The sequence below is a fragment of the Lissotriton helveticus genome, chromosome 8 (assembly GCF_964261635.1).
Source record: "Lissotriton helveticus chromosome 8, aLisHel1.1, whole genome shotgun sequence".
Lineage (NCBI taxonomy): Eukaryota > Metazoa > Chordata > Amphibia > Caudata > Salamandridae > Lissotriton > Lissotriton helveticus.
The window spans coordinates 415,924,232-415,951,847 of NC_136069.1; the positions used below are offsets into that span (position 1 = coordinate 415,924,232).

The 27,616-nt window shown below is 47.1% G+C and overlaps 1 protein-coding gene across 1 annotated transcript in view; it reads right to left on the reverse strand.

Annotated features, from left to right (window-relative positions):
* The window catches only part of VPS36 (vacuolar protein sorting 36 homolog), a 265,836-nt gene that overhangs the window by 217,117 nt on the left and 21,103 nt on the right, over nucleotides 1–27,616 (reverse strand). The window contains exons 2-3 of the mRNA XM_078657256.1: nucleotides 17,565–17,633; nucleotides 10,021–10,091 (exon numbers count right to left, since the gene is read on the reverse strand). Of these exons, the coding sequence (XP_078513382.1) occupies nucleotides 10,021–10,091; nucleotides 17,565–17,633 (140 nt within the window). The remainder of the gene's footprint in view (nucleotides 1–10,020; nucleotides 10,092–17,564; nucleotides 17,634–27,616) is intronic.

Genomic DNA, 27,616 nt, shown 5'->3' on the forward strand with positions numbered 1-27,616 from the left:
ATCCTTTACTTGAAGCCGCTTGGTGCTCTACTCACAAATAACAGTATGAAGATTCACCAAAATTCTTAAGATACACAGGGCTACTTGTAAGCATCCACTGCTTCAGAAATCCATTCCTCAAACTATGCTTTCACATCATCCGGCCCTGGATGTCCAGAGTCAAACTGAAGCGCATCCCAGCCAACAGAGAATTCCTGTTATTTGCCAAGAACAGCAGACAAAATACAGTATACACCTGGCTCAATGACAGTAACCCTCACAGCTTCAAACACCGAAGCACCCCTATCAAACCCCTGAGAGTAGACCTGAACCTAAAACCAATGAGAGCTCTGATCATACTAAAACCATTACTGTTTTGGATCCGACCTGGGCTGTCCCCGACCTTCAACCATATAGGGATTGTCTGACAGATATCTTAAACTCTTCAGGAGCATTGAAATAACCCTGGTTCCAGGTTTGTCAAGATATCCCTTGAAGATCTCGGGTTAAGTGAACTGTGGGACGGACAGGGGGTGTATCAATCTAGCTTCAAGAAAACTTGTGAAGTTGCATCACTGGTAGTGTGAATGGGGAATACTGTATTGTTGTCACAACTTAGGGTGATTAACCCTGCAGTTCTTGGAATTCAAACTCGCTCCCTGTTTTGAAGTTTTCTTCAATTACACGAATCCCCTCTGTTTTGTTCGGTTTAAATTGGGTACATTGCCACTCATCCACTTCACAGACAAATGGAAGCCCCACCTTTCTGAGCAAGCCAATTCTTGTGCATGTGGCGTCGTTCCCGAAACAGAGGCTTATTTTCTATTCTTCTACATAAAGTAAAGGCCCTATACACCTGAGACCCACACATGAAGATAATAAAAAGGAAAACGAAGCCAACGACCAAATAACCTACAAATTGGATGTTATCAAGCGAAAGAAAAATGGTTATCTAACTATAAAGATCCACTAGGATCTCAGATGTAATGTTGTCCTTTGTTTGTTTCATTTGTATTTTTGTCACCAGTGTGAATATGTAAGACTGATGATTGATGATTCAATAGATGTAGAAGTGGAATCCAAAACCCTACAACTGAATACAAAACACTGTCATATAAAGACCGGACATGAATGAAGTTATACAGCTATCCACCTTAAACAGAACGCTCCCCCAGTGTATTCTTTATGTTGTGATAGAAGGATAACTAGATACTGTTGCCTAGAATGCAAGGCCATGGATTAAGAACATGCTCAACCTTAGCACTTATGGCTGGGCCTTCTATACCTCAGGGCTCCAAGGCTGATATGGGCAGTTAGTGATCTAAGTGGTTAATACAATCGAGGCCACAAGCAGAAGATGAGTGATAGTCGCTGGGAGTCTATATTGAGACCCAGTTTGCCTGATGAATTTGTAAACTCCCAACATCGACACTACCACGTTTTTCTATAGGGGTGCGCCTCTGTACTTCTAACACCGTTGCCACTTCCTTTCACCTGTGAGGCTGCGACTTCAACTACAGAGCTGACCAGGTCGGACTCTTGTTTTTAAAACTTAATTGTAAAACTTGTTTCTGAGGCAATATGTATTCTTTGAGGTATGGCTATCCTCTCATGATACAAAGCATACTTTTATTTACCAATATTCTATTTTAGAAAATATCACTATTTTAGAAAATATCCTCTTAGGGCAGGAATGATACCGGGAATAAGATAACTGGCCAAGACTTTATTGGACTGCAATCCATTCTTACAGATGGCAAACTGGGGCAAACCACTTTAAATACCGACATGGCACCTATTGCTGCTAAAATACAAAGTAAATTGGTAAGGTTTAATTTAAAACCAACAAAGGTTTCATTTGTATTTTTGTCACCAGTGTGAATATGTAAGACTGAGAATGAATGATGTGGTATGACTGATAGATAGACTGATAGCACTTGACAGTGTTTCGCTCTGGGGTTCGTATCAAACTTGTTACTATTAATAATGAATTTTTGGCACTGTATTTAATTCTTTTTGTCTTAAAAAATATGAAAAATGTTACAAAAATGTATTCCCATCTTAAATTATGAAAATGAAAATAAATAGAAAACTTACGAATAATAAGTTTTTTTGAAAATTTCTTTCTCATGTTGCATCCTATGTGAATTGATGTGATTTAGTCCATAAGTTGTAAAACCAATAGGTCAGTTAAGAGGTTTTCTGTTTTCAGTGTTTGGTATTTTACTCCCCCCTCTAGAACTAAAATTAATCCTTGGGAGTACCCTTGCTCATATTTCTTAGCCCCACCTTTCTGAGCAAGCCAATTCTTGTGCATGTGGTGTCGTTCCCAAAACAGAGGCTTATTTTCTATTCTTCTACATAAAGTAAGAAAGACAAAGGAAGCGCTGGATCCTACCTCTCTGTGGCTACTGGGTGTCGAACAACACAGAATGGCCCTGAGGATTTTAAGGTGGATACCTGCCCCTGCGTCGTATTTTCGGTTGCAAAACGTTTGGTAGCAGCTTGGCCTATATGAAGGTGGAATTTTTATTTTATTTTTTTGGGGGGAAATTTATTATTATTTTTTTTTTTGCAGAGTTTTATATAGCGCGAACTAGACCCGAACCGAATCAGGTATCAGAGCTCTTTACATATTTTCCAGTTACGTTACATGAGGACACACTTTCATTTTAGGCACGGGGAGATTAAGTGATTTGCCCAGAATCACAGGAGGTTTTGGCGTCGTTACTCGAACCCAGATCCCCAGGTCCTAGGTCGAGCGCCCTAGCCGTTAGGCCAACTCCTCTCCCCTGAAAACTGAAACATGCAATTCAAGTGTAGACCCAGACATCCTGGGGGAGTGTAGTAGAGTATTTGTGTTATATTATTTTTAGTCCACCGTGTATGACCTAATACCGTATCAGGAATTTGGCTCGTTTTTAAGAAGAATTTGCACCTTACCATGATAGCTGCTTGTGGACATTTTAACTTTGTACTAGGATCCTTGCCCTAAATTGGATTTAGCATGGCAGGGGCCGCCAGGGATCAAATGACTGTGGTGCCAAATCGATACCTATCATTCCCGTCCCCCTTCCAGGCCAAACAAATATCTAAAGACTCCAAGTTCCATGAGCGAAATAGGCTTTGCAAATTACTTTGTGGTACAATGTTTTTCAGATAATGTTTTTTTGCACAATGGCTAAACATTTCTTAATTGTTCTTTTGAACATGTTTAATTATACTGTCCCATGAAACATTAGCAGGATTAATATAATCGGTCTCCCAAAAGCATTTTAGACAAAGTCTCGAACTCCCCTTCTGGGCTCTCTGGAATTATAATGTTGGAGGCCACTGTAGAAACAGTCGGATCCACGCCCAGTATTAGGCTCGTACATATCTGACTGACATGGCGGACCAAGATAGGTTTTGTCTGGGGTCCGTACAGGTGGTTTGTTTCATTCAAATGATGATGCTTTTATGTATAGACATTGTTATTGGAGCAAATTGCACTTTTTATAGACATTTATGGCCTTTGGCCGAAATAAAGTACTTTTTGACTTTTGACTTATGCATCAAAAGGCAGACTACAAAGGAGCAAATGGGAAAGACCACTCTGACCCCAATGCAAAGTCATGGAAGCACAGGAAGATGTTGCTATGGTAGAGTGATGCAAGAAGTAGAAAATGTTCCCATATCCACCGATTCTGGCTTACAATCTGATGTTTATGGAAGCTGATGATTCAATAGATGTAGAAGTGGAATCCAAAACCCTACAACTGAATACAAAACACTGTCATATAAAGACCGGACATGAATGAAGTTATACAGCTATCCACCTTGAACAGAACGCTCCCCCAATGTATTCTTTATGTTGTGATGGAAGGATAACTAGATACTGTTGCCTAGAATGCAAGGCCATGGATTAAGAACATGCTCAACCTTAGCACTTATGGCTGTGCCTTCTATACCTCAGGGCTCCAAGGCTGATATGGGCAGTTAGTGATCTAAGTGGTTAATACAATTGAGACCACAAGCAGAAGATGAGTGATAGTCGCTGGGAGTCTATATTGAGACCCTGTTTGCCTGATGAATTTGTAAACTCCCAACATGGACACTACTACGTTTTTCTATAGGGGTGCGCCTCTGGACTGCTAACGCCGTTGCCACTTCCCTTCACCTGTGAGGCTGCGACTTGAACTACAGAGCTGACCGGGTCTGACTTTTGTTTTCAAAACTTAATTGTAAAACTTGTTTCTGAGGCAATATGTATTCTATGATGTATGGCTATCCTCTCATGATACAAAGCATACTTATTATTTACCAATATTCTATTTTAGAACATATCACTATTTTAGAAAATATCCTCTTAGGGCAGGAATGGTACCTGGTATAAGATAACTGGACAAGAATTTATTGGACTGCTATCCATTCTTACAGATGGCAAACTGGGGCAAACCACTTTAAATACCGACATGGCACCTATTGCTGCTAAAATACAAAGTAAATTGGTAAGGTTTAATTTAAAACCAACAAAGGTTCAGTGAGTTACATGGGCATGGAATGCACTACTGAAAAGGAATCCTTATCGGCACAAAGTGCACACACCATACTGAGAATAACAACATTTGCTCAGTTTTCTAATAAGAGAGGGGGTGATAAACATGGTGATGAATGCTTACTAGATTTACAGAAAAGAGTGGAACCGCAAACTTTTCAGGAATTATGCCAGAAACATTATAAGGGGAGTGTGCTTAACTTGTAGTAATGAAGATCAGATGTGCATATCACCTCATTTGGATCTTGTTCAGATTGGGCTGAGACTCACATAAAGAAGCGAAAAGATAAACTAAACTGTGCCAAGAGAAGTTGGCTATTATGGACATGGTGTAGGAAAAAGCAGCAGGCCTCCTCTATTGAACAAAGAAAGTTGTGTTGAAACTTTCCAAAAACATTTTCCAGTCCAACTTGCCACCCTCATCATTTGTTGGTGGCATTCAACACATTTGACCATACAATTGTTTTTGCTCAGTTGGCACACCAGATGAGCCCAGCAGCCTCATCTTCTGAATGAAAATGATAGAATAAAAGCAGCCAAGTATTCACTGAACTGTTAAAATAGATACACTCCTGGTTGCAGGATTATATTCTCAACCTCAATGGCAGTAAGACAGATCGAGCTACCTTTTACTGAACTATCCCTTCAGTCTACTCCCAATGCCTGTAAATAATATTTACAAGGTGGATGTAATATCCATCAGCAAGCAATCATTTATGCACCCAGGAAACTCAGTAAAAAGAGGTACATAGACTGTTCCAGGTTCAAACAGATCCAATCTATTAATTAGTCACAGCAGAACATTACCTTACTCTAAGTAACTGTAATTGTTTGCCCTTCTGAAGGCTACTGGCTTTTACAAAATTACACCCAGATTCATGAAAGTGCCATTCTGCGAATAGCAATTTGCGAGAAATAGCGAATCGCAATTTGAAATTCGCAGAATGGCATTCATGTAGAAATGCGATAGAAAAAAGCGAATCGCAATCGGCCGCAATTGCCGACTGCGATTTTGCCAGAATCGCTTAAATTTCACAGAATCTGCATGTTTCCATGTAGAAATTGCGATCTCGCAATTAGCGAAATCGCATTTTGCGATCTCGCTAACTGCGAGATCGCACAAACGGGAAGTCGCATTTCGAGCCCATTGATGACATCACAACCAGGAAGTAGGCTTTTCTCACCCACAAACAGAACACTGAGCCAGACAGTGGAAGCAGCATTCTGAAGAGCTCCAAACCTCTGATTTTGCAGCACCCCAGCAGGACACAAATCCCCAACATGTCCCAGGAAGCAGCAGGGAGCAGCGGGCAAGGGAGGAAGAGAAAAATCAAGTTCTCTGAACAAGAACTAGAGTACTTGATTGAGGGGGTCTGCAAGGACCATGGACGCCTCTTCGGCAAAGACTCCCGGAGGGTGCCAGAGGCAGACAAGAGCCGGATCTGGCTGCGCATCCACGCAAAAGTAAATTCGGTCGGGGTGGCCCAGCGGTCAATTGATGACCTCAAGAAGCGTTGGTACGACCTGAGAGGTCGTGCAAAGGAGCGCATTGCCGAGAGGCTTGGGGAGCGACTGGCCACCGGTGGAGGGGATCCTATTGCCACACCAAACACTCCATTGGAGGACCTCATAGAGGACACCCTTGCACCAGAAGCCTGCGTGGGGGTAATCCAGCTGGACTCGTCCCGACCCAGCCAACAATCAGAAGGTAAGTGCCATGCGACTGCGACCCTGTCCCCCAACAATGCCCATGACTCCTGAGCTAGCAATATGACATCCCCAGTAATGCAGGCCATGCACACCTGAAATGCCCCATTGCATTGTGGTAGTTGTAGTGAAATCATAATTCCCCAGATAGCTCAACACAGCCAGACCTGTCAAATCAAAGTAATTCCAAAAGCCAGTCAGGGAAAGCACGCCTGCATGCATGTATCGACATCTCATGTGCAGGAGACAAAACATTAATCATGCACCCTTTTACATCACAGGTGCTGTCGACCAACCCAGCACTGATAGCGAGGCCCTGCACATCGCGGAGATCCAGGAGGACACTGAGGGTGAGGGCCAGTCCAACCAACAACCCAGTCCATCACAGCCACCTGCAGTGCTTCAACCACCACCACCCCGTGTGGACAGGGCCACCCCTGCAGCCACAGGTGTCCAGCCAACACCCCAACTGACACCCACAGCAGTGGTACAGGCCACAACACCAGCGCCTAGGAGGCAGACGAGGCGCACAGCTGGAGAAAGAACACACTCCAGCGCACTGAGGCGCTAGCAGCGTCAGGCCTCAACAGGCACGGGCAGGGCACTTCATCTTCCTGATCCTGGCCTGGCCATTGAACACCGCATGCTGGCGGTGCACCGTACCCAGGCGCGTCATCTGGCAGCAATCCATACACAGCTGCAGGCGACTGGCCAAAATGTGGCCCAGATAACCGCTGCTGTCAGGGAGAACAGCCAGCTGCTGGTAGCCCAGCAGGACATGACCCGCCGCCGCCACCGCCAACTACTGGCCCGCCTGTCGGCCTACACCAGGTTGAACCACATTGTAGGTAATGCGACGTCACAGCTGTCACGCAGGTCACTTGCCATGCAGGGCCAGATGGTACAGTGTTGCCAGGATGTGGCCAGGTCACTTGACCTGCTAACAGCAGCAGTGCTCGGCAGCCAGCCCACTGCCCATGGAGAACCAGGGGGGCCTGACGATGTGAGCGAGGTTGCGTCGACAAACAGCAGCATATCCTTGCCGCATGTGCCTGTACGTCGCCGCAGCAGCAGGCCCACAGCATCATCTCGGGCCAACACCGTCCCTCAGGACCCAGAGAGACGACTTGGTGCGTCTCGTCGCAGCCACCAGTGAGAACTTGGACACTGTCGGTAGGGCCATGCTGGACACCTCTGCAAGCCCTCTACCCCTGCATGGGGGTTATGAAGAAATACTGTCCTCATGTGACACCAAAGAAACAAAAGGCCACTTTATTGTGCATTAACACTAAAGATTTATGGTCGGACTTAAATCCAACTCATGTCATTATTACATTTGTCATGCATGAGTGCAGTGTTCTGTGAGGGGAATGGGTGCACTAGAAACAGTTAAGTGATGTGGTTGCGGCGCCTGTGTCCTTCAGCAGGATTTTCCCCGCGTGCATGACGCACATGTGGAGGTGGGCGGTTGTCCCCTTCCGACTCACTGCCAGATATCTCCACTGGTATCCTGCGCTTGGTAGCAATGTTGTGGAGTATTGCACACACGGCCACGATGCGGCAGCAGACCTCAGGTGTGTATTTGATGGCCCCACCAGTCTTGTGAAGTATGCGGAAACGGCTCTTCAATAGGCCAAAAGTCCTCTCTATGCAATTTCTGGTGCGTATGTGTGCAGCATTGTAACGCCGTTGCTGTGGTGTGGCAGGGTTGAGGTATGGGGTGAGGAGGTACTCACGTAGACCGTAGGCGCTGTCACCTGAAGGTAAGAAGCACAGGGTGAGTGCCTGTTCTGCGCAGATACATGATCACAGTGTACTATTTGGGGGCATGTGTACTTACCTAGTAGCTGTCCTTCGCCAAAGTCTCCCCTGGCCAGTCGTGTGTGCATGCCGCTGTGCCGGAAGATGAAGGAGTCATGTGTGCTCCCCGGATATTGTGCCACTATGTCCGTGATGTAAGTCTTGGCGTTGCACACCATCTGGATATTGAGGGAGTGGTAGGACTTGCGGTTGCGGTACATGTATTCCGTTTGTGCTGGTGGGCAGATGTGGATGTGGGTACAGTCAATGCATCCAATTACATGTGGGAATTGCGCAATGTTGTAGAAATGAAGCTTGGTGTCATTCAAGTCCTGTTGGGTGGTGGGGAATGAGATGTAGTGGTGTAGCCGGGTCAGCATTGCATCCAGGAAACTCCTTAGGCAGCGGGACATGGTGGGCTGGGATATCCCCCCTGCAACAGCGACTATCCCCTGGAAGCTTCCGGAGGCCAGAAGGTGCAGGCTGCACAATACCTGGACATGTGTGGGCACGGCATTGGTCCTCCTTGTTGGGTGCTGCATCAGGGGGTCTAGGTCCCGGATCAGCTTGATGATCATTGCCCCATTCAGGCGGTACTTAGCGTAAATTTGCTCCCTGGTTTGGCCCAGAAGGGTGATCCGCTGGCGGAATATCCGCTCCTGGATCCTACGTCTGTTCCGTGCTGCTCGCTGTAGCCTTTGCCCCCTGACCACCATGTAGAGTCCTGGCATTGTGAGAGTCCTCATGCTACAGCTGCATATCCTTAAGTGTGTTTGGTCAGGCCTGCACCTGTTGGTAGTTTGTTAATGTTTAAAAAAAAAAAAAAATTCCTTACTGGTTACCACCTGGTTTGGGTTCTCCTTAAATTGCGCTTCGCAAATAGCGATTTTCGGGTTTTTCGCATTTTGCGATTTTTCATGAATAGCGATTGCGATTATTTTGCGATTTCGCAAATGAATTTGCAGATTCCATGGTTTCTCCCAATTTCAGAATCGCTAATGGGCTTCTTCCAGGATTCTGCGAATTTATTTGCGAACTCGCAATTTTTCTTTAGCGAATTCGCTTTTTTTGTGTTTTCACTATCATGAATTCCTTTTATTCAAATTGCGATCGCAATTGCTAATTCGAAGCTATTGCGATCGCAATTTGGCTTCATGAATCTAGCTGTAAGGCCCTGAAACATATCTGCAGCCCCAAAGGGCATAAATGACTGCAGAAAGGCCCGTAAACATCTAAGCGGCTCTACTAACTACCTCATGATAATTTTGATGGTTCTTGTAATACTGTTCATTGTATTTTATAGACTAGCAAGCGGTGTCATATTTTTCTGTGTGTAGGTATGACTTATTCTCAACTCACACGTACTCAAGGAAAAAATCTTTTAAGAATCCTGCGCATTATGTATGCAAGGAGATTGTGTTCGGATTACACCATGAGAGATGTGAACCGATTAAACGTACTGTTAATTGAAATGATGAACAGCAACACTATATTTGTAATTATTCCCTCCTGGCAAGCTGCAGCTTCTCCCACTTCAATCTACCAAACCCAAGTGACGTGCCAAGCACTGTGACTAATACGGTCAGTCAATACAAAATTCTCTATTCTAATGATGCAGTATAAGCACCACATGACATTGGTACAGTCACCATCTCGACACCAGATGCGTTAAGATTTTTCTTCTGTCCAGAGCCAGCTGAATAACTCTGTTTCTTCATTTACTTATCTCAGTTTATAGGAGTTTAGCTTTATCCGTCCACCTCCTGTTAATGAAATTTGATTTCTTTGATATTAGAGGAGATGCAGTATTTTGATGCTGGTTTTGTCTTTTCTAAGTTCAAGCAACAAAAGAAAAACCCTCTTACGCTGCCATCACTCAAGGAAAGAGAATAGGTCATGTCTGACAGATAACATCTTTGCAGAAACAGAAAGTCAGATAAGGGTGTGCGGGACCTATACAACATGGAAGTATGAAAAGAAATTGACCATGTGCTTACCTTTTTCCAATTCCAGCTGCTTGCTCTTCTATGAAAACAATATGGGACAGGGGGATGGCGATGCAGCATTCCTAGATCAACAGGAGGATTTAAATAAAACTGAATAAGAGACTTGCCCAAAATTTGAAAGATCAGTTTTTCAAAAACGATTTTTGGGGCAACCAAAAGTAAATGATTAAAAAGCAAAACATGTTCATTTGAATGAGAATAAAAAATGAAAGCAGGCAGGCCCTTGGGAACACAAACAATCTAACAAAGAGCTGGATATCAGTTCTAAGACGATACAGCTAGGGCACATTTAGAGCCTTGGTCAAAGTTGGGCATGACACTCCAGGAAATTCATGCAGAAAACTGGGAAGTCACAATGAAAAGGTCACTCAACTGCACAATAAGCTATCCAAGACAGTGAAGAAAGTCCAGCAAAAAATTAACTGCAGTCTCCAAACTAATATATGCTCCTGAAAACTGCTTCAGTGTTATCCCTGCGCTGCTGTTCTGACACCTTCCTTTCCACCCTCTTCCATATTTAACATCCTCACTTCTTTGCTAGGGGAACAAATGCTTCTTAGCCCTTTTGCTCTCCACCTGCATATAGGTCAGGTTAATCTGTTTTGTCCATGATGGCTTGCATCCTTTACTAAACCCTCCTGCAATGGCCTTGTCTATCTTCTCTTTCTTGGGTGCTATCTGTTGGTCTCTGCACACTTACCCGTCCGTCTCAAGGTTTCTTCCTTCGCCATCACTCCATCCCAGTCCCATGAACAAGCCGACTCAGGAGATCCTACTTGGCTGTCCTCCATTCGCTCTATGCTTCACCTCATAATTTTTACAGTCATGTACGGTTTTAATTTTAACCATAGAAACACCTCCCCCTATTTATCCTTTCCCTTTACTGCCACCTATCGCAGCATCTAATCCTTTTAGATGTCTGACCACCCCTATGAATCCTGGCTGTATGAAGCTTGTGAACCCCTGCACACATTAGGCGTTCACTGTATCTGTGGCTGGTGAAGACAAATAAGAGATGAAAGGGCATTCTGCGGCACAAGGACATACATTATTAAGACAATTATTGTCACTATCAATACATTTAGCCTCACTAAGGTAACCCCACATTAATATTGCTGACATGTCCAGAAACCAATCCATATACACCCTTCTCCACTTTGCTTCACAAACACTGAAAGCCTTGTGGAAAGCCCAAAGCACATTACCAAACATGGTACACTTTATGCCTTCCTGTCAGGTTTCCACGCACTGCAGGATATGGAAAGGATCTCTGAGCTAAGCCATACAAGTGACATTAGGATAATGGTTAATGGTATACTAGTGCAGCAGAAAGTGTTGTTGCTCTTACTGATGGCCATCTCCCTGGAGTCTATCATCATCAGCTTTCACACTCTTCCGCAGAGACTTCATAATGCCACTTGGGAAAGTTGCTTACAATCTAGGTAACTTGTTCCTTTACAGAAGTGGGATGTTTGTTGTGGTTATCTGTTACACAGTGTGCTTAGGATGGCTGGAGCACGTTAGACTATGCTGGTCAAAATCCAGAATTGCCCAATGCCCGAGCTATTCGACCTCTTTGTTGACCTTTTGAAGGACACATTACATGATAATCATTATCTTCAACAATAATCAGACAACACCCAAACACAACGTGGGGTCTACCTACCGGCCGGTATAGGCAACTACACAAAAAGTAAACAGTGTCTAAAAGCAGCCTAAAAAGAAAGTACGGAAAAGAGATGTAGTGGTAACTTTCTCAAAAGCTGATAAAGGAAAGTTTGCCGTTGGAATTGTAAATAATGGCAGAGCCTGTTAAATGAAGATCCAGTTCTAAAGGGTAATTACTGAGTGATAGCAAAGACATAAAGATGATGGACGGAATGCATGAACAGTCAGACATTCACCCCCAGTCACAGATCTGGGTTAAATCCATCTGTTTTTTTCTCTTCATGCCAATCCAGTACGGACCCACCCATATGCAAACCAGTCCTGACCCTGCTCCCCATGGGAACAATCCAGCCTGAACAGCCTGGCCAAGTCCTGAAGACAAGCATCCTGTGACAAGTTTCGGGGTATCACCCCTCATCAATCAGTTTAGCTTGAATTCAATGGCAAAGTGAGCACGGGACCAACATCTGGACATACCCTTCTCACTTACGGAGACTATAGCAACACAAAAAGATGATGGACAGAATACTGAACATTGTCAAACATTTATTGCCAGTCACATATCTGGGTTAAATCCATCCTTTTTTTGCTCACCATGCCACCCCAGTTTGGACCGAGCCATATGCAAATCAGTCTTGATCCCGCTTCCCATGGGAACAGCCCGGCCCAATGTCATGCGGACATACACCACCATATATATCCCTGGACAGGCGCTGTGCGTTCTTGGAGGATGCGCTCTGCATAAACCCACATTTACAACCCATATGCATCTGTGTGGCATATCTGTGTGCTTTCCAAGTCTGGATCTGATTGTGTGTGCTCTAACCCCATATAGTTTGTGTGTAGTTGTTGTGTTGACACCATTAGGTTATGGTCTAGGACTGATAATTAAACAATCAGGAAATGAGTCACCCAGACCAGGTCATGGTATCAGGAAATGAGTCACCCAGACTGGTCCTGGTGATTATACAATCAGGAAAGAGTCACCCAGAACATGTCATAGTGTGAAGTATGGTGATTATACAATCAGGGAATTAGTCACCCAGACTGGATCTGATGATTATACAATCAGGAAAAGAGTCACCCAGAACAGGTCATGGTATGAGCCTGGTTATTATACAACCAGGAAATGAGTCAACCACTCACGCCAGCTTAATTGGGCCTGGACTATAAAGACACTTCCCGCCTGCAACCAGTTGCTAGCCAATTGGGAATCCGTGCGGCCGCGATCGCATCCTCAGAGCAGTTCCGGTCACCATTGGACTTCATCATAACGGAACCGGGTAACAAGCGCTATATCAAATACAAACCTTTTTTACCTTTTCTATCTTTCCGAATCCAAATAACTGACTAACCTATCCACCACTTACAATTTACTTGCATGTTTCACTATACTTATTCAACACTGATCCTCTGTGGGTCCCGGAGTAGCGTGCTACTCGACGAAAAAGCACTTTGACGCCTCATCAGGGGTAGTAAGCGCTATATAAATGCAATTACAATACAATACAATACAATACAATACAATCTAGTGGATCTGGAGTCATGAGCCTGCAGAGGACATCAGTATATCATCCTGTGTCATGAGTCTGCAGTGGACATCAGTGCATCATCATGTGTCATGGACCTGAGTGGATGTAAGCTCTTCTGAAACTGTACAGTAAATTATGTTGAATAGGTCGGCCGTCCCAACATCCAGTGAGCACCACAAAACCCCTGTGTGAGTTGTGCGTGATATGTTGTATATTGAACTGAAAGGAGTTGCGGAGTAGGATACCCACTCCCCTAGAGCCTCTAGAGTAGCCTGCATGTGCCACTAACTTGTAACTCCACCTATTCAATGCACAGTAAGTTCCCTGCAGATGTGCTTCTTGGATAAGGACTAAATCAGGTGAGTGCATTTTCAAGTATTGCAGCACCGCTATCCTTTTGATTTTGTACCCCAACCCATTCACATTCCAGGAAAGAATTTTAAAACTAAAATGTATCTGGATAGTATTCATTAGGTCTTACATTGAATATCCTGATGCCTCGGCTGGATGTCAAGCTTTGCGGGGAGGGGGGGAGGGGTGGGGGGGTCATGATCTTTTTTTTAAATGCCCAAAGATGTCGGGGAGACATCTACCTTTGCCCCCGAGTCTAGGTGAGGTCCGCGCTAACGTGTGTTGCCTAATTGCCTGCCTTAGTTGTCGTACATCACCGTCACGATCATCCACACTCACACTCATGAAAATAACATATAAACAATTTGGATTCATTTCTCCCCTTCCTGCCTCCTTGCATTGTGGACTTAGAACTGCCCTCCCCCCCAACATTGCAGAGTGCCTGTGTACCCCGTCCCTTAAGTCCCATTGATGGGAACATGACCCAACCGGGGCGCCTGCCTGCCATCCCTCCCCCCAAAGCATGTTTAATCTTTGCCACACTGCAGCAGTTCTATCAAGTCACTGCCAAGTCACAGGCTGCTCCAGTGTCTTATCGTGGACCTGAAATATCTCACAGATCCATCTGGTCTGAGCTTCTACGGCATCACAGTTTCAAAAGTTATCTTCTCAGCATCTTGGGCCACCTGGTTTCGTAGCGTCCCTCAATGTCGTTGCTCTTTGCTGCTTTTCCAACAATTGGTGCGTGACCGCTGACTCCATGCTGTTTGCTAACCATCCAACCAGTCCCAGGTCTCCTTAGGGGTCTCAAAAAAACATGTTTTACCCTCAGCCACCACTCAGTTTGGCCGGGAATAACATCGCATATTGTAATTCACTATCATTTAAGGCCTTTTTGACCTTGATGAAGGAGTGCTGCCATTTCTGGACTTTAATCATGAAATCCGGGGAAATTATGATTGTAGCATTTTCCAGTTTAAGTGGCGGGGCAGATCTGGCCATCTGTATTATAACGTTCCTGTCTCTATAGTTAAAGATCCGCACCACTATAGGATGAGAGGTGTCCCAGGTCTCGGCGGGCCTCCCGGAACTTGGTGGGCCTGTTACACCGAAAAGAAGTTGAAGAGATCACGTGACTGAAGGTGTTTCACGATTAGGTCTTCAATAAAAAGGCCCGTTGCCAGGCCCTCCGCCCGCTCCGGCACTCCCAGAATCCTAACAATATTTCTGCGAGCCCTCCTCTCAAAGTCTTCCACTCTTGCCTCTAGGGTGGCAGTAGTAGTTTGCAATTCTTTAACTTGTACCTCCATTGTTTTAGCGGTGGCTTGGAGTGTGGCTATGGAGTCTTCGTGATCTTGTCTCGGGCACCGAGGTTAGGAAGACCAGCATGCATCAAGGTAACCTCCGAGGTGACCATGTCTATTTTACTCTCCAAGGCTGTACACACCCCTTAGATTGCCGCAATTATGTTGTGTAGTGTTAGGGCCCCTTCCGATGCAGTTGGGGGGCAGCTGGTGCTCTTCTTCCACTGTTGCTGAAGCGTCTGTTCTGGGCTGCGCAAATGTATCCAACTTCGTTCGGTGCGCCACTCGGGCCCCTTTGTTATCCGACATCGTCTGTAGCTGTGTTTGCACATTGTGCATAAGCACCGTGCCATAAGTGGGATCTTGCAAGGTTAATTAATATTATTAAGTGGGTAGCGGATAATACAAGTCTCGGATCGTACCACGGGAGCATTAGAGGTGACAGGCACACCCATGGGATGTACGTTGATACAACGCATGCTTTTACCACGCATGCTGTAACAACGCAAGTTTTACAACGCAAGCCTTTACAACGCATTGCTTTGGGGGGTGCTGGATAGTGAATAGTTTAATTTACTATTCCAACTCCAGTCCCCGTGGATAGTAGGAAAGGTGTTGGATAGTAAATTAAAACTATTCCCGATCCTAGAGCACCCCCAGTGCAATGCGTTGTAATGGTTTTTGTTGTAAAACCTGCGTTGGCAAATCACTGTGTGGTAAAGGATGTTTCCCCACCCATGGGGTCGTAGTCTAAATCTCAGGATGTCTCTGGCTGCATTTTGGCCCCTCTATCTCAGAGATAGCGTCTGGGTGTCTCACTACCTGCTAGGTGTGAGATACCAGTGAGGGTAAGGCTCCCATTGTAAGCTCCCACATGGGTGGCACCACCGACCCGAGCAGGGTCACGTTCCAGTCAATGCAGAGGCCGTAGATCTTGGTGTAGATCAGTCTCAAGGCCCACATAAATACCTCTTTTATCCACTGAGAGCTAGGCTCACTTTGTTCCCCCCGTTGTGTGTACTGCTAGGGGAGGGTGTTGCAGATTTTACAGTCGTTACTTGCGCCGGGGGGGGTCCTTTGCTCTTTAAGCCTGTCTCCTATGTAGTACCTGAGGTGTGGGTCCAGTCGATTCTCATCGTCATGGGCCTCATTGCCCTAAGGCCATGCCTCGACTCAGGCCAGCATCAGCTCCTGGTGTGCCTGCTGGCTTCATTTTTACGATGATTTCCTTTTACTGCCACTCAACCACTTGGCTCCATTTTAGTGTCCGGCTCCTCGTCTCTCACTTTCGCTGCCAGACGGAAGCCACCTCCCGCTGCAGGAGGAGAGGCGCCACCTCTCCTTGCAGCCACACTATTCCAGTATCAGAGCGCACCCAGTCGATCTGGCCATGTCTCGTGGCGCAGCCATCGTGTTTACCCTTTCTTTGGGGGCAGAGCCTCATCGTCCGGTTTTCAAAAGTGCTGGTCGGGGACACTGTTTCCTGCTTCTTCTTCCCTTTCTCAGCCGGTTGCCGATTCTCATATCGCTGGCAAATTAATACAGGTACGCCTCTCAGCCTTCTCTGACCTGTTTGCTTACATGGGCCTCCGTCCAGCTAGGCCGTGTCTGACAGCTGCAGCATGCTCTCTTCACTGAGTAATCTAGATCGACTGGCGAAGATCTCTCCTTTCTGTCAGGGGCACTGTCTGATTACTCTCTGCTGCATGGCAGTGCAGAAAATGGATAATTGAACAGATGATAGGGGGGGATTCACACTGCGAGCCTCCAGAGTTCCCTCAAGATGCGGCCATCTTGGTCGGCTGCTGGTCACCCCCCATCACAATGGAGTTTTTAATCCTATTTTGGTGTTAGCATCTTCCTACAAACAGTCATCCGATTCAGTCTATCTATGACCATGATGTTAACAGGTTGCGTTCAATTTAACTCTAATCAATATTTTAGAATGAAATCTCAAGAAGCATAGTCATGACATGAGTCACTTTACAAACCATTACATTCTACACAAAGTGCAAAGACGAAATATCTATTATAATACAGATGTATAAGCTGCAGGACCAAATTAGTATTGTCCATTGCATTTGAAGCCTGTTCCTTGACATCTGAACACCGACCTCACCATTCAGAACTGCTAAGCCATTGACACTTGAAGTTGTAAACTTATAAAGAGAAACTTTATTATATTTGTTGTATTACTATTAGATTTCAATCACACATCCTTGCACTGTTGAATTTGTTGATACTTTGTATCATCCTTGAGATGCTATTCCATTCTGATTTCTAAATAAGTGTTTGTATTTTATTATTTTTTCACCTCTGTATTATGGATAATTACTTTTGACAGATACACTTCTTTCTCTTCTTCTCTGTTACTCCACCTAACCCTTCTCTCCATGTTTCCTTTCCGGTCTATTCCTTTGCTTCTTGTAACCCATATTTCCAGCCAATAAGAATATAAAGCTGTCACACTCACGTAATGAATGTTCAAGGCTTTAAGGACTGTCGCAATACTGTACTCATTTGCCTTAAAAATCTTTACCAACAAGTTTTTCCCACTTTTTTTTAAGTCATTTATTACAAAATCATGCACGATGTCAGCAAATGTGACTAGGGATTTATGATCATGAATGTTTGTAAACATTTAGTCTACTATCTTATAGAGGAAATAATGGATACATACATGATTTTTCTGGTCCCTCCAGATAAGTCTATGAGTAGTAAGGAGTAGATTTCCAGCGTCAAACTTTGCCTGAAAAGGATTGAAAATGAAAACCAGAATTAATCTAGAGTTCAATATTGCACATTCAATGGTCACTACATTTTCCACAAGAGGTTCAAAAAAGAGTCAATCAAAACATTTTGAATGAACCAGCACCCCTACAGTGAGCCTAGCTGGTACGGGCAAGAAAACCAAGAACGCACTGCTTAGTATAACAACTTTTTGCTCGTAGTGCTTATTCTCCTGTTCTGACTTAAACAAGAGACATTCTTCTCATTTGGGGTAACATCAGTGCTCATGTCCAGTTGCAACCGGGTCCCACCCCGTCTCACATACACCTTTGGTCCTCCCTTCCTCAGTTTCTTATCTCACCATCTACCAAGATGGAGCATACAAGTGTAGGGTAAAATAGACGGGGGATGAAGAAGTCATATAAAGAAAGGGGCATAAATGGCCAAGAGTACAGATGTTATTAAAGTAAGAAAATATGCCTATGAAAATGTCAATCAATTATCACATCATGAATAGCCACAATGTTTGATTTGTGCTTGACTTGCTCAGACATTTTTGTTGAAGGTTATTATGAGTCACAGGCCCAGGACACTAGGGTGCCCGTTTCTTATATTTGTTTAAAGTTTATAGTCCTAAGAAGGCATGAAGAAAGGGAGAGATAGTGGGGGGATCTGATGGATGGAATTTGTTAAAATCAATCCATGCCTGTCATGGTGAGATGTCGAGAAGTGGGCATAGTATGTAGCTTGCTCAGACATTCAGTGGTGGACTAGATTAAAATCTGTCTATTGGCCAGCAGAATGTGGCAGATCTCTTCAGTTATTCCTAGATAGTTCATTTGATGATAGCAGGTTTATGGGCCGGTACAGTGTTTGGTGATTGAAAATGACCTGTAGCAGATCTGTCTTATGCGCATATCATTCAGTATAAGGGAGTGATTATTAGGTTTTTATGAAATGCATTAGGCTGCCGACCGCTGAGTGTTACTATATTTCTATTAGTGTAGGTCAGAAGGGCTATTTATGAATCAACATTACTACATAATGCAGAGAATAGCCAAATGGCAACCCTTCATGACTTACCTGAATATAGAATGTAGTCTAATGGTTGGGCTGATTCTATGTCTTTAGTCTGTAAATTGTTTACTGTACTTCAAGGTGTGATTATCATATTAGATTCTATACCCAAGTTGTTATATGTAATTATCTTGGAAAAACTAGAAGGATGGTACTTGCACACCAAAATAGCTTGGGGTTGATTGACCATTGGGTTTGAACAGATATCCTTGGAAGGATCTATTGTGAATTTCAAACCACTGTGGATTAAAATAAATACTTCCATGTCTACCTGTCACTCATTAACTGAATAGAAGTGGAATAACCTCCTCTTTAGAGTTTGGCTGTGCCATTGGGGGACGTTACCCAGCTGAGCAATGCCTTTCACCCATTATCTTGGAAATAGCCATGTTAACTCTCTTCTGACGTCTGTATGCTTCAAAGTACTTCAATTCTATTCTAGTAGCAAGCTCAAGAGTTTGGCAGAATGGAATGAGAAAGTAGTGCCTCCTATAGATTTTTTATAGTAAGGATGTATTGTAATTGTATTTATATAATGCTTACTACCCCTGACGAGGTGTCGAAGCGTTTTTCGGCGAGTAGTACACTACTACAGATGCTAAAAAGGATTAGTGATGAATTAGTATAGGGAAATCTGAAATTATTTTGAGCGGTGGACATGTGAGTCTGTTATTTGGATTGAAAAAAGATAGTGGCGGGATAGACTAAGGGAAGGGTTTTCATTTATATAGCACTTGATACCCCTGATGATGCTTCAAAGCTCTTTCGGGGAGTAGCTCGCTAGTCCGGAACCCAAACAGGATTAGTGGAGAATTAGAATAGGGAAATATGAAATTAATTTGAGCGGCGGACATTTCAGTCTGTTAGTTGGATTGAGTAGGATAGCGGAGGGACAGAAGAGGGAGGGTCTAGGAAGTGTTTATTTGGAGATCATAGCAGCAGGAGGAGGTTTGGGATGAGTAGAGAGGAGGAGGGAAGAGTCTAAGGGAAGGGTTTAGAAGGCTTATTTGGCGATCTGAATAGTAAAAGAGGTTTGAGAGGATGTAAGGAGGGTTAGAGTAGGAAAGAGTCTAGAAAGGGTCAGTTTGAGCATTATAGCAGTAGAATGGGGTTTGGGGTGAGTCAGAGAGTGGAGGTAGAGGATATATTGAGAGAGGTATAGTGTGTGATATAGGGTAGTGCATTGGAGATGTTGAAATAGGACTAAAGTAGCAAATATAAAGATACAGACGTAAATGGAAGGTATATATGTATAAGTAGGGTAATATATCTAGATATAAGTTGTATATAATAAACTCAGACTTTTCAAGTGTTGCTGTACTTTAAACTAATTTGTTTTTATTAAAAAAAAAAATTAACAGTGAAGCAATTGTAGATGAACAGTTATGATAAAAATGTACTTATTTATGCAGTGACCTATATACACATGTTAAACACAGAATAATTGGAGTCCGGATGGGAGGCTACATTCACACCATCAGCCTGTACGCGGACAACGTGATCCTCATGCTTGATGAACCGGGGGAGGCTCTTCCGGCCTGTATCGCCGAGATGGATGCCTTCGCCGTGGTAGCGGGCTTCAAGATGAACATGAGGAAATCGTCCGCCCTAGACCTCTCGCTGACCACTGCAACGAGACTTGAGTTACAGAGGCGCTTCCCCATGAGTTGGTCTAAAGACCTGATCCCATACTTGGGTGTCTTATTGGCACCGTCCTTGGCCGCCAGGGTGACGGCGAATTACGCGGCATTAGGTAAAAAGATGAAGGAAGAATTGTCCCGCTGGAACAAGGGCACATTGTCGTTGTTGGGGCGGATCGCCGCGGTGAAGATGACTCTTTTGCCACAGGTCCTCTATTTGTTTCGGGCCCTACCGCTTCTGCCCCCGAAGGGATGGATTAGACAAGCACAGGCTGACATCGCCCGCTTTGTCTGGCAGGGCCGCAAGCCCAGGCTTAAGAGAGCTTTATCTACGCTAGCCCCGGAATCCGGAGGCCTTGGCATACCGGATCTCCATAAGTACTTCCAAGCGGCGCAGCTACGGTATTTTGTGGAGTGGAGCAAATGGGAATCTTACAGGCACTGGCTGTTTCAAGACCAGGCGGTGGCGGGCAGAACCTTACAAGAGATACCCTTCATGCGCAGATCTCATCGCCCCCCCAATCTCTACGCGTCCTTGGTCACGCAAGTTCCGCTCAAAGTGTGGGATGCCGTGAATGCTGCACGGGAACTTACCACCTTCCCATCGCCGCTTACGCCCTTGATTGGGAACCCTGACTTTCAACCCGGGATGGAGCCTGGCGCGTTCTCGCTTTGGCAGGCTGCCAGATGCTGCGCTTTGTTTCACATGTATGGTTCTGAGGGGGGAGTGTCGTTCCAGGACCTCAGGCGAGAGTACCATCTGCCTGAGACTGAACGTTTGCGATATTTACAGGTTCGCCACTGGGCGCTCCAGCGGGAAGTACGGGACCTGGCCGACCGGAAACTCACACCCTACGAGATGTGGCTGGCGACACGCTCCTCGGATGCCAAGCTCGTCTCGGACCTGTACAAACTGTTGCAGCCACCCCCCTTCCACATCCATAACCAAGGTCGGAACCGCTGGGAACGGGAACTGGGGAGGGAACTAAGCCACAAGGAATGGGACGACATCTCCTACCGCGCGCGTCACTCAGCTTACCACACTGGGCTCACCGAGACTTTCACTAAAATAACCACGTACTGGTACTACACTCCTCAACGACTGCATGAAATGAACCATAACATCCCGGACACTTGTTGGCGCGAGTGCGGACAGACTGGCACACTGACACATATCCTGTGGGATTGCCCGTTGCTAGGTCCCTACTGGAAGGAGGTCCTAGATGAGATTGACCAGTGCTTTGACATTGAACTGCCTCGCTTCCCCGCTTATGTCCTGCTGGGGTTGCCTAACGGGTTGATGTATCCTCTGAGGTCCAGAAGGGGTAGACAGATAGCGATTGCATTGGGCTCTGCGATACAAAATATACTCATATATTGGCGCACCACTACCACTCCCAACACTATAGGCTGGTTGCACAGGTTATGGCACGTTCTGGGTATGGAGAAACTGTCCCTTACGGTGGCGGGCGAGATAGACAAGTTTGAGGAATTGTGGCAGCCTTTTCTCTCCCTATTACAGTCAGAATTTAAGGAAATTACTTGCCCCCGATACCTCAGGCTCATGCGACTGACATCCCTGACCACTCCGCAGGTTTAGTTACTGTCTAGGTATCCATGACGTGAGGCGGGGTATCAACGCGGAGGTGTAGAAGGCGCAAGACATTTGCTCAGCACAAACGGGGGGAGGGGGGAAGACACAGAGGGAGGGGGGGAGGAGGGGAAGAGGAGGTTCGGATGAGGGCAGGGTGGGGGCAGTTGAGGGGGGGGGTTGTTGGTTTTGGTGTCAGTCGTCATTGCCCTTGCGCCTAGCATATGGCTCCATAACATGTTCTGATTGTACTGTCTGAAATTCTGAGGGCACTCATGGTACGGAGACTCTGAATAGCACCTCTTCGATGACTAGTTTACACTGTCTGTATTCTTTCCTTGTTGATAACTATGCAATAAAATACTTTAAACCTAAACACAGAATAATATAACCATAAGTAATATGTACATTTGTTTGGCAGAACTAACGAAAATCCATATATTTATAAACATTATTATTATACACATTTATAAAAATGATTGCACATATCTAGGTACATATATATAATACAAATAACTGCATAAATACATAGGAATATGCTGTATATTTATGTTTGAGTATGGTGGCTATGTGGGGAAGAGCCAACTCTTGAGTAGTCCTCTGAAGATAAGGTAGTTATCCGTGGTTCTTATGTTTGGGGTAAAGAGTTCCATAGTTTGGCTGCTTGAACAGAGAACGATATGCTACCTATGTTTTTAGGTCTCGGACCGACGGCTGGCTTGCCAGCCGGAAGTCGGAGAATTAATGTTTTTCAGTGGGTGCTTTAAACCCGCCTCTCTCCTCGTCTCTCCTCCATTGGCTGGCTTCCTAAACGGAGGCCAGCCATTGGAGGAGAGAGGCGTCCCTCGAAAGAAGCTCCGTCTCTTTCGGATTCGGGGGCGTGTTGGTGCTGTTCTTTCCACTTTTAAGCCCCGCCCCTTTTGGGGACGGCCAAACACGCCCCCAAATCCGAAAATTTTCGGAAGCTTGAGTCCGCCATTTTTTTGTCTCCTCTGCCCGTGAGGATCGTCTTGCTCTTGTTCGTCGAGGACATGAGGTAACTATCCCTTGTTTTTTTTGCATCGGCGGTCAACGGCCTCCCCGGAGCATGGCTCAGCCAGCTGACTCCTATGAGACCGCACTGCCTTGGAGGCCGCCAAGGCCTCCCGCCTTCCCCTCGAACCAGCTCCCTAATTGAAGCCACTGATACCCGCTTTCTCTGCTCTCCCCACCCCCTCCCTCCTTGCAGCATCCACGCTCACACCGTCGCCATAAACTTGGGCACACTTCACACTTCCTAGATGTGTGTGACGCTACAGCCTACGTCAGCCACGTTAGCATCTAGCACCGGGAGATGCCTTAAGGCTCCATCTTCAAACAGCTTTCCTGGCTCTGTAAGCGCGACTGTGTGTCTCTCTGACAGACACACTCACGCTTACACCAGTGTGCATACTTAGTGATGCTGTCTTCAGCGCACTGGTTCATTGAGACACTCGAGCAGGCTGCGCCCAATAAGGGCAGATGCGACAGCACGGCTTCCTGTGCCTTCTCCCCCTCCGGCAGCAGGGTGCTGCTCGGATCCTCCGGCGGAGGGACAGGCGGGCGGGCCTGGCACCAGAGCGCCAGTCGGGTCCCCGCTCTCTGACTGCGAAGGGGGGCATCTCCGGCAACTCGTGCGGAAGTTAGGGTTGGGCTGAGGAGGCCGAGCCCGAGGTCAGACAGCAACACCGACAGGTGCACACCTGGAAAAGTACTTTCTAGAGAGCTGGGTCAGCGGCTAGCAAAAAATATGCCACATATTTCAGATTCACAATAAGACATGATGAAGCCATCAAACACAGCGCCCACAGCTTCAGTGAGCTGCATTGCGGCACTTTGGATGGCTTGTGAGGAGCTAGGGGGTAAAGTGGTGCCGTCTTCAACCATTTAACGCCAACGCTGCTGTGCAGACAGATAGCGTGGCTTCTTGTTTTTAGAAGCATGCAGCAAAACGTGTACGGGAGACACTGCCTGTACCAGGCAAAACAAAAAACATCACTCACAGAAAACGTTTAACTACTATGTTTACAGAAGGTAATATCGCCGAGCTTGTCAGGTCAGCAGCCAGGCACCAATAAAACAACACCCACCAACAACCACCTGGGCTTGATGAGATGTCTGTGCAGCCAGCGAGTCCGGAGTCCTCAGTGATAACGCCAGGGAGACATTTTTCTGGGGCATGCACAGATCTCGAGATGCCTTACCTTTACGCTAGTCCTGAGAGCACAGTAGCATGCAAAAACAAGCAATAGCACTTAACTGATATGCGATATTTGGATGTGACATGTGCCTTAGGAAGATATGCAGTCGCCATCAAAGGCATTTTATTTGATTTTTTAGTGGGACTTTTTGGGTATGACTTAAGTCGACTTCTATTATTGTGAGATTATGAGAGAAGCTATTTTTGACACACCACCTTCAGTGACCTCATTGACCTCCCTATGCTGCATTGAACGGTGCCCTGACATGATTTGTACCATCCTGAAGTACTTTTAAAAGCTGACGGAGTGTGCATCCGCAGCATCCTTCAATATGAGGGCTTCCTAGCACGTAGTTGCAGAGGTTGTGATGAAATGTTATTATCTAGCCATAGGAATTCATGTCTTTGTCGCTCATGTGGCAACATGCATGCTCACTCTACTTCCTGACCTTGTATTCAGATTGGCATTGTTTCTCTTTTGAGACAAACATTTGTCTGCGGTACTGGACTTGTGTGTGCCAGTCCCACACTTCACGGATGGACTAGGCGCATAAGGGTATTAGTAAATTCAGAGCAAAATACTCTCCTGCACTATAAGCATTAGTTTATTTCGTGATCGTATCTGCCACGTTGCCCCGTTATTTCAAGAGCATTGCTGCCTCGTTATTTCATGAGCATATCTGCCACTTTGCCCCGTTATTTCACGAGCATTGCTGCCTCGTTATTTCACGAGCATTGCTGCCTCGTTGCCCCGTTATTTCACGAGCATTGCTGCCTCGTTGCCCCGTTCTTTCACGAGCATTTCTGCCTCGTTGCCCAGGTTTATTTCATGAGCATAGCTGCCATTTTGCCACATTTTATGTGTGACACTTTCAGACATATCCCGCTTTTTAGCCAACAACATCAATGCTACGAATTTTGGGCCCATAATGCAACTTTCTCATGGCTAAAAATACAGGAGTGGTTTCGGTATCACACATGACTTGGGGTCACCTCGGAGCAATGTAAGAGCCCTCCTCCGTTCAGGCAGAAGCATTACAACCAGAGCCCGCAGCTCTCCTTCGTCTCTCCTCGCCCCCCCCTTCCCTGTGCCCGCAGCTCTCCTTCCTCTCCCCTCGCCCCCCCTTCCCTGTGCCCGCAGCCCTCCTCCGTTCATGAAGGAGCATTACAACCAGAGCCCGCAGCTCTCCTTCGTCTCTCCTCACCCCCCCTTCCCTGTGCCCGCAGTCCTCCTCCGTTCATGTAGGAGCATTACAACCAGAGCCCGCAGCTCTCCTTCGTCTCTCCTCGCCCCCCCCTTCCCTGTGCCCGCAGCCCTCCTCCGTTCATGTAGAAGCATTACAACCAGAGCCCGCAGCTCTCCTTTGTCTCTCCTCGCCCCCCCTTCCCTGTGCCCGCAGCTCTACTTCCTCTCCCCCCCTTCCCTGTGCCCGCAGCCCTCCTCCGTTCATGTAGGAGCATTACAACCAGAGCCCGCAGCTCTCCTTCGTCTCTCCTCGCCCCCCCTCCCTGTGCCCGCAGCTCTCCTTCCTCTCCCCTCGCCCCCCCTTCCCTGTGCCCGCAGCCCTCCTCCGTTCATGTAGGAGCATTACAACCAGAGCCCGCAGCTCTCCTTCGTCTCTCCTCGCCCCCCCTTCCCTGTGCCCGCAGCTCTCCTTCGTCTCTCCTCGCCCCCCCTTCCCTGTGCCCGCAGCTCTCCTTCCTCTCCCCTCCCCCCTTCCCTGTGCCCGCAGCCCTCCTCCGTTCATGTAGGAGCATTACAACCAGAGCCCGCAGCTCTCCTTCGTCTCTCCTCGCCCCCCCTTCCCTGTGCCCGCAGCTCTCCTCGCCCCCCCTTCGCTGTGCCCGCAGCTCTCCTTCCTCTCCCCTCCCCCCCTTCCCTGTGCCCGCAGCCCTCCTCCGTTCATGTAGGAGCATTACAACCAGAGCCCGCAGCTCTCCTTCGTCTCTCCTCGCCCCCCCTTCCCTGTGCCCGCAGCTCTCCTTCCCCTCCCCTCGCCCCCCCCTTCCCTGTGCCCGCAGCCCTCCTACGTTCATGTAGGAGCATTACAACCAGAGCCCGCAGCTCTCCTTAGTCTCTCCTCGCCCCCCCTTATCTGTGCCCGCAGCTCTCCTTCCTCTCCCCTCGCCCCCCCTTCCCTGTGCCTGCAGCCCTCCTCCGTTCATGTAGGAGCAATACAACCAGAGCCCGCAGCTCTCCTTCGTCTCTCCTCGCCCCCCTTGCCTGTGCCCGCAGCTCTCCTTGCTCTCCCCTCGCCCCCCCTTCCCTGTGCCCGCAGCTCTCCTTCCTCTCCCCTTGCCCCCCCTTCCCTGTGCCCGCAGCCCTCCACCGTTCATGTAGGAGCATTACAACCAGAGCCCGCAGCTCTCCTTCGTCTCTCCTCGCCCCCCCTTCCCTGTGCCCGCAGCTCTCCTTCGTCTCTCCTCGCCCCCCCTTCCCTGTGCCCGCAGCTCTCCTTCATCTCTCCCCCCCCCCTTCCCTGTGCCCGCAGCCCTCCTCCGTTCATGTAGGAGCATTACAACCAGAGCCCGCAGCTCTCCTTCGTCTCTCCTCGCCCCCCCTTCCCTGTGCCCGCAGCTCTCCTTCCTCTGCCCTCGCCCCAACCTTCCATGTGCCCGCAGCTCTCCTTCCTCTCCCCTCGTCCCCCCTTCCCTGTGCCCGCAGCCCCCCTCCGTTCATGTAGGAGCATTACAACCAGAGCCCGCAGCTCTCCTTTGTCTCTCCTTGCCCCCCCTTCCCTGTGCCCGCAGCTCTCCTTCCTCTCCCCTCGCCCCCCCTTCCCTGTGCCCGCAGCCCCCCTCCGTTCATGTAGGAGCATTACAACCAGAGCCTGCAGCTCTCCTTCCTCTCCCCTCGCCCCCCTTCCCTGTACCCGCAGCCCTTCTCCGTTCATGTAGGAGCATTACAACCAGAGCCCGCAGCTCTCCTTCGTCTCTCCTCGCCCCCCCTTCCCTGTGCCCGCAGCTCTCCTTCCTCTCCCCTCGCCCCCCCTTCCTGTGCCCGCAGCCCTCCTCCGTTCATGTAGGAGCATTACAACCAGAGCCCGCAGCTCTCCTTCGTCTCTCCTCGCCCCCCCCCTTCCCTGTGCCCGCAGCTCTCCTTCCTCTCCCCTCGCCCCCCCTTCACTGTGCCCTCCTCCGTTCATGTAGGAGCATTACAACCAGAGCCCGCAGCTCTCCTTCGTCTCTCCTCGCCCCCCCTTCCCTGTGCCCGCAGCCCTCCTCCGTTCATATAAAATGGAACTTGATAGCGTAAGACTTTGATAGCATGTTTTTATGGCCAGCCTTAAGTTCTGAGCCGTGTGTAGATCCATGCCATGCTCCATCCCATGTACACATCGGTTTACATTGCGTGTCCCAGAGTATATCCTGAATTTCATGTTCATGGTTCCTCGTTTGCGTATGTGCATACTGCGTTTCGTGTGCAGGACTGTGCTTGCATTCTATTGGGCCACGTGCAACCAATCCGGTACTTG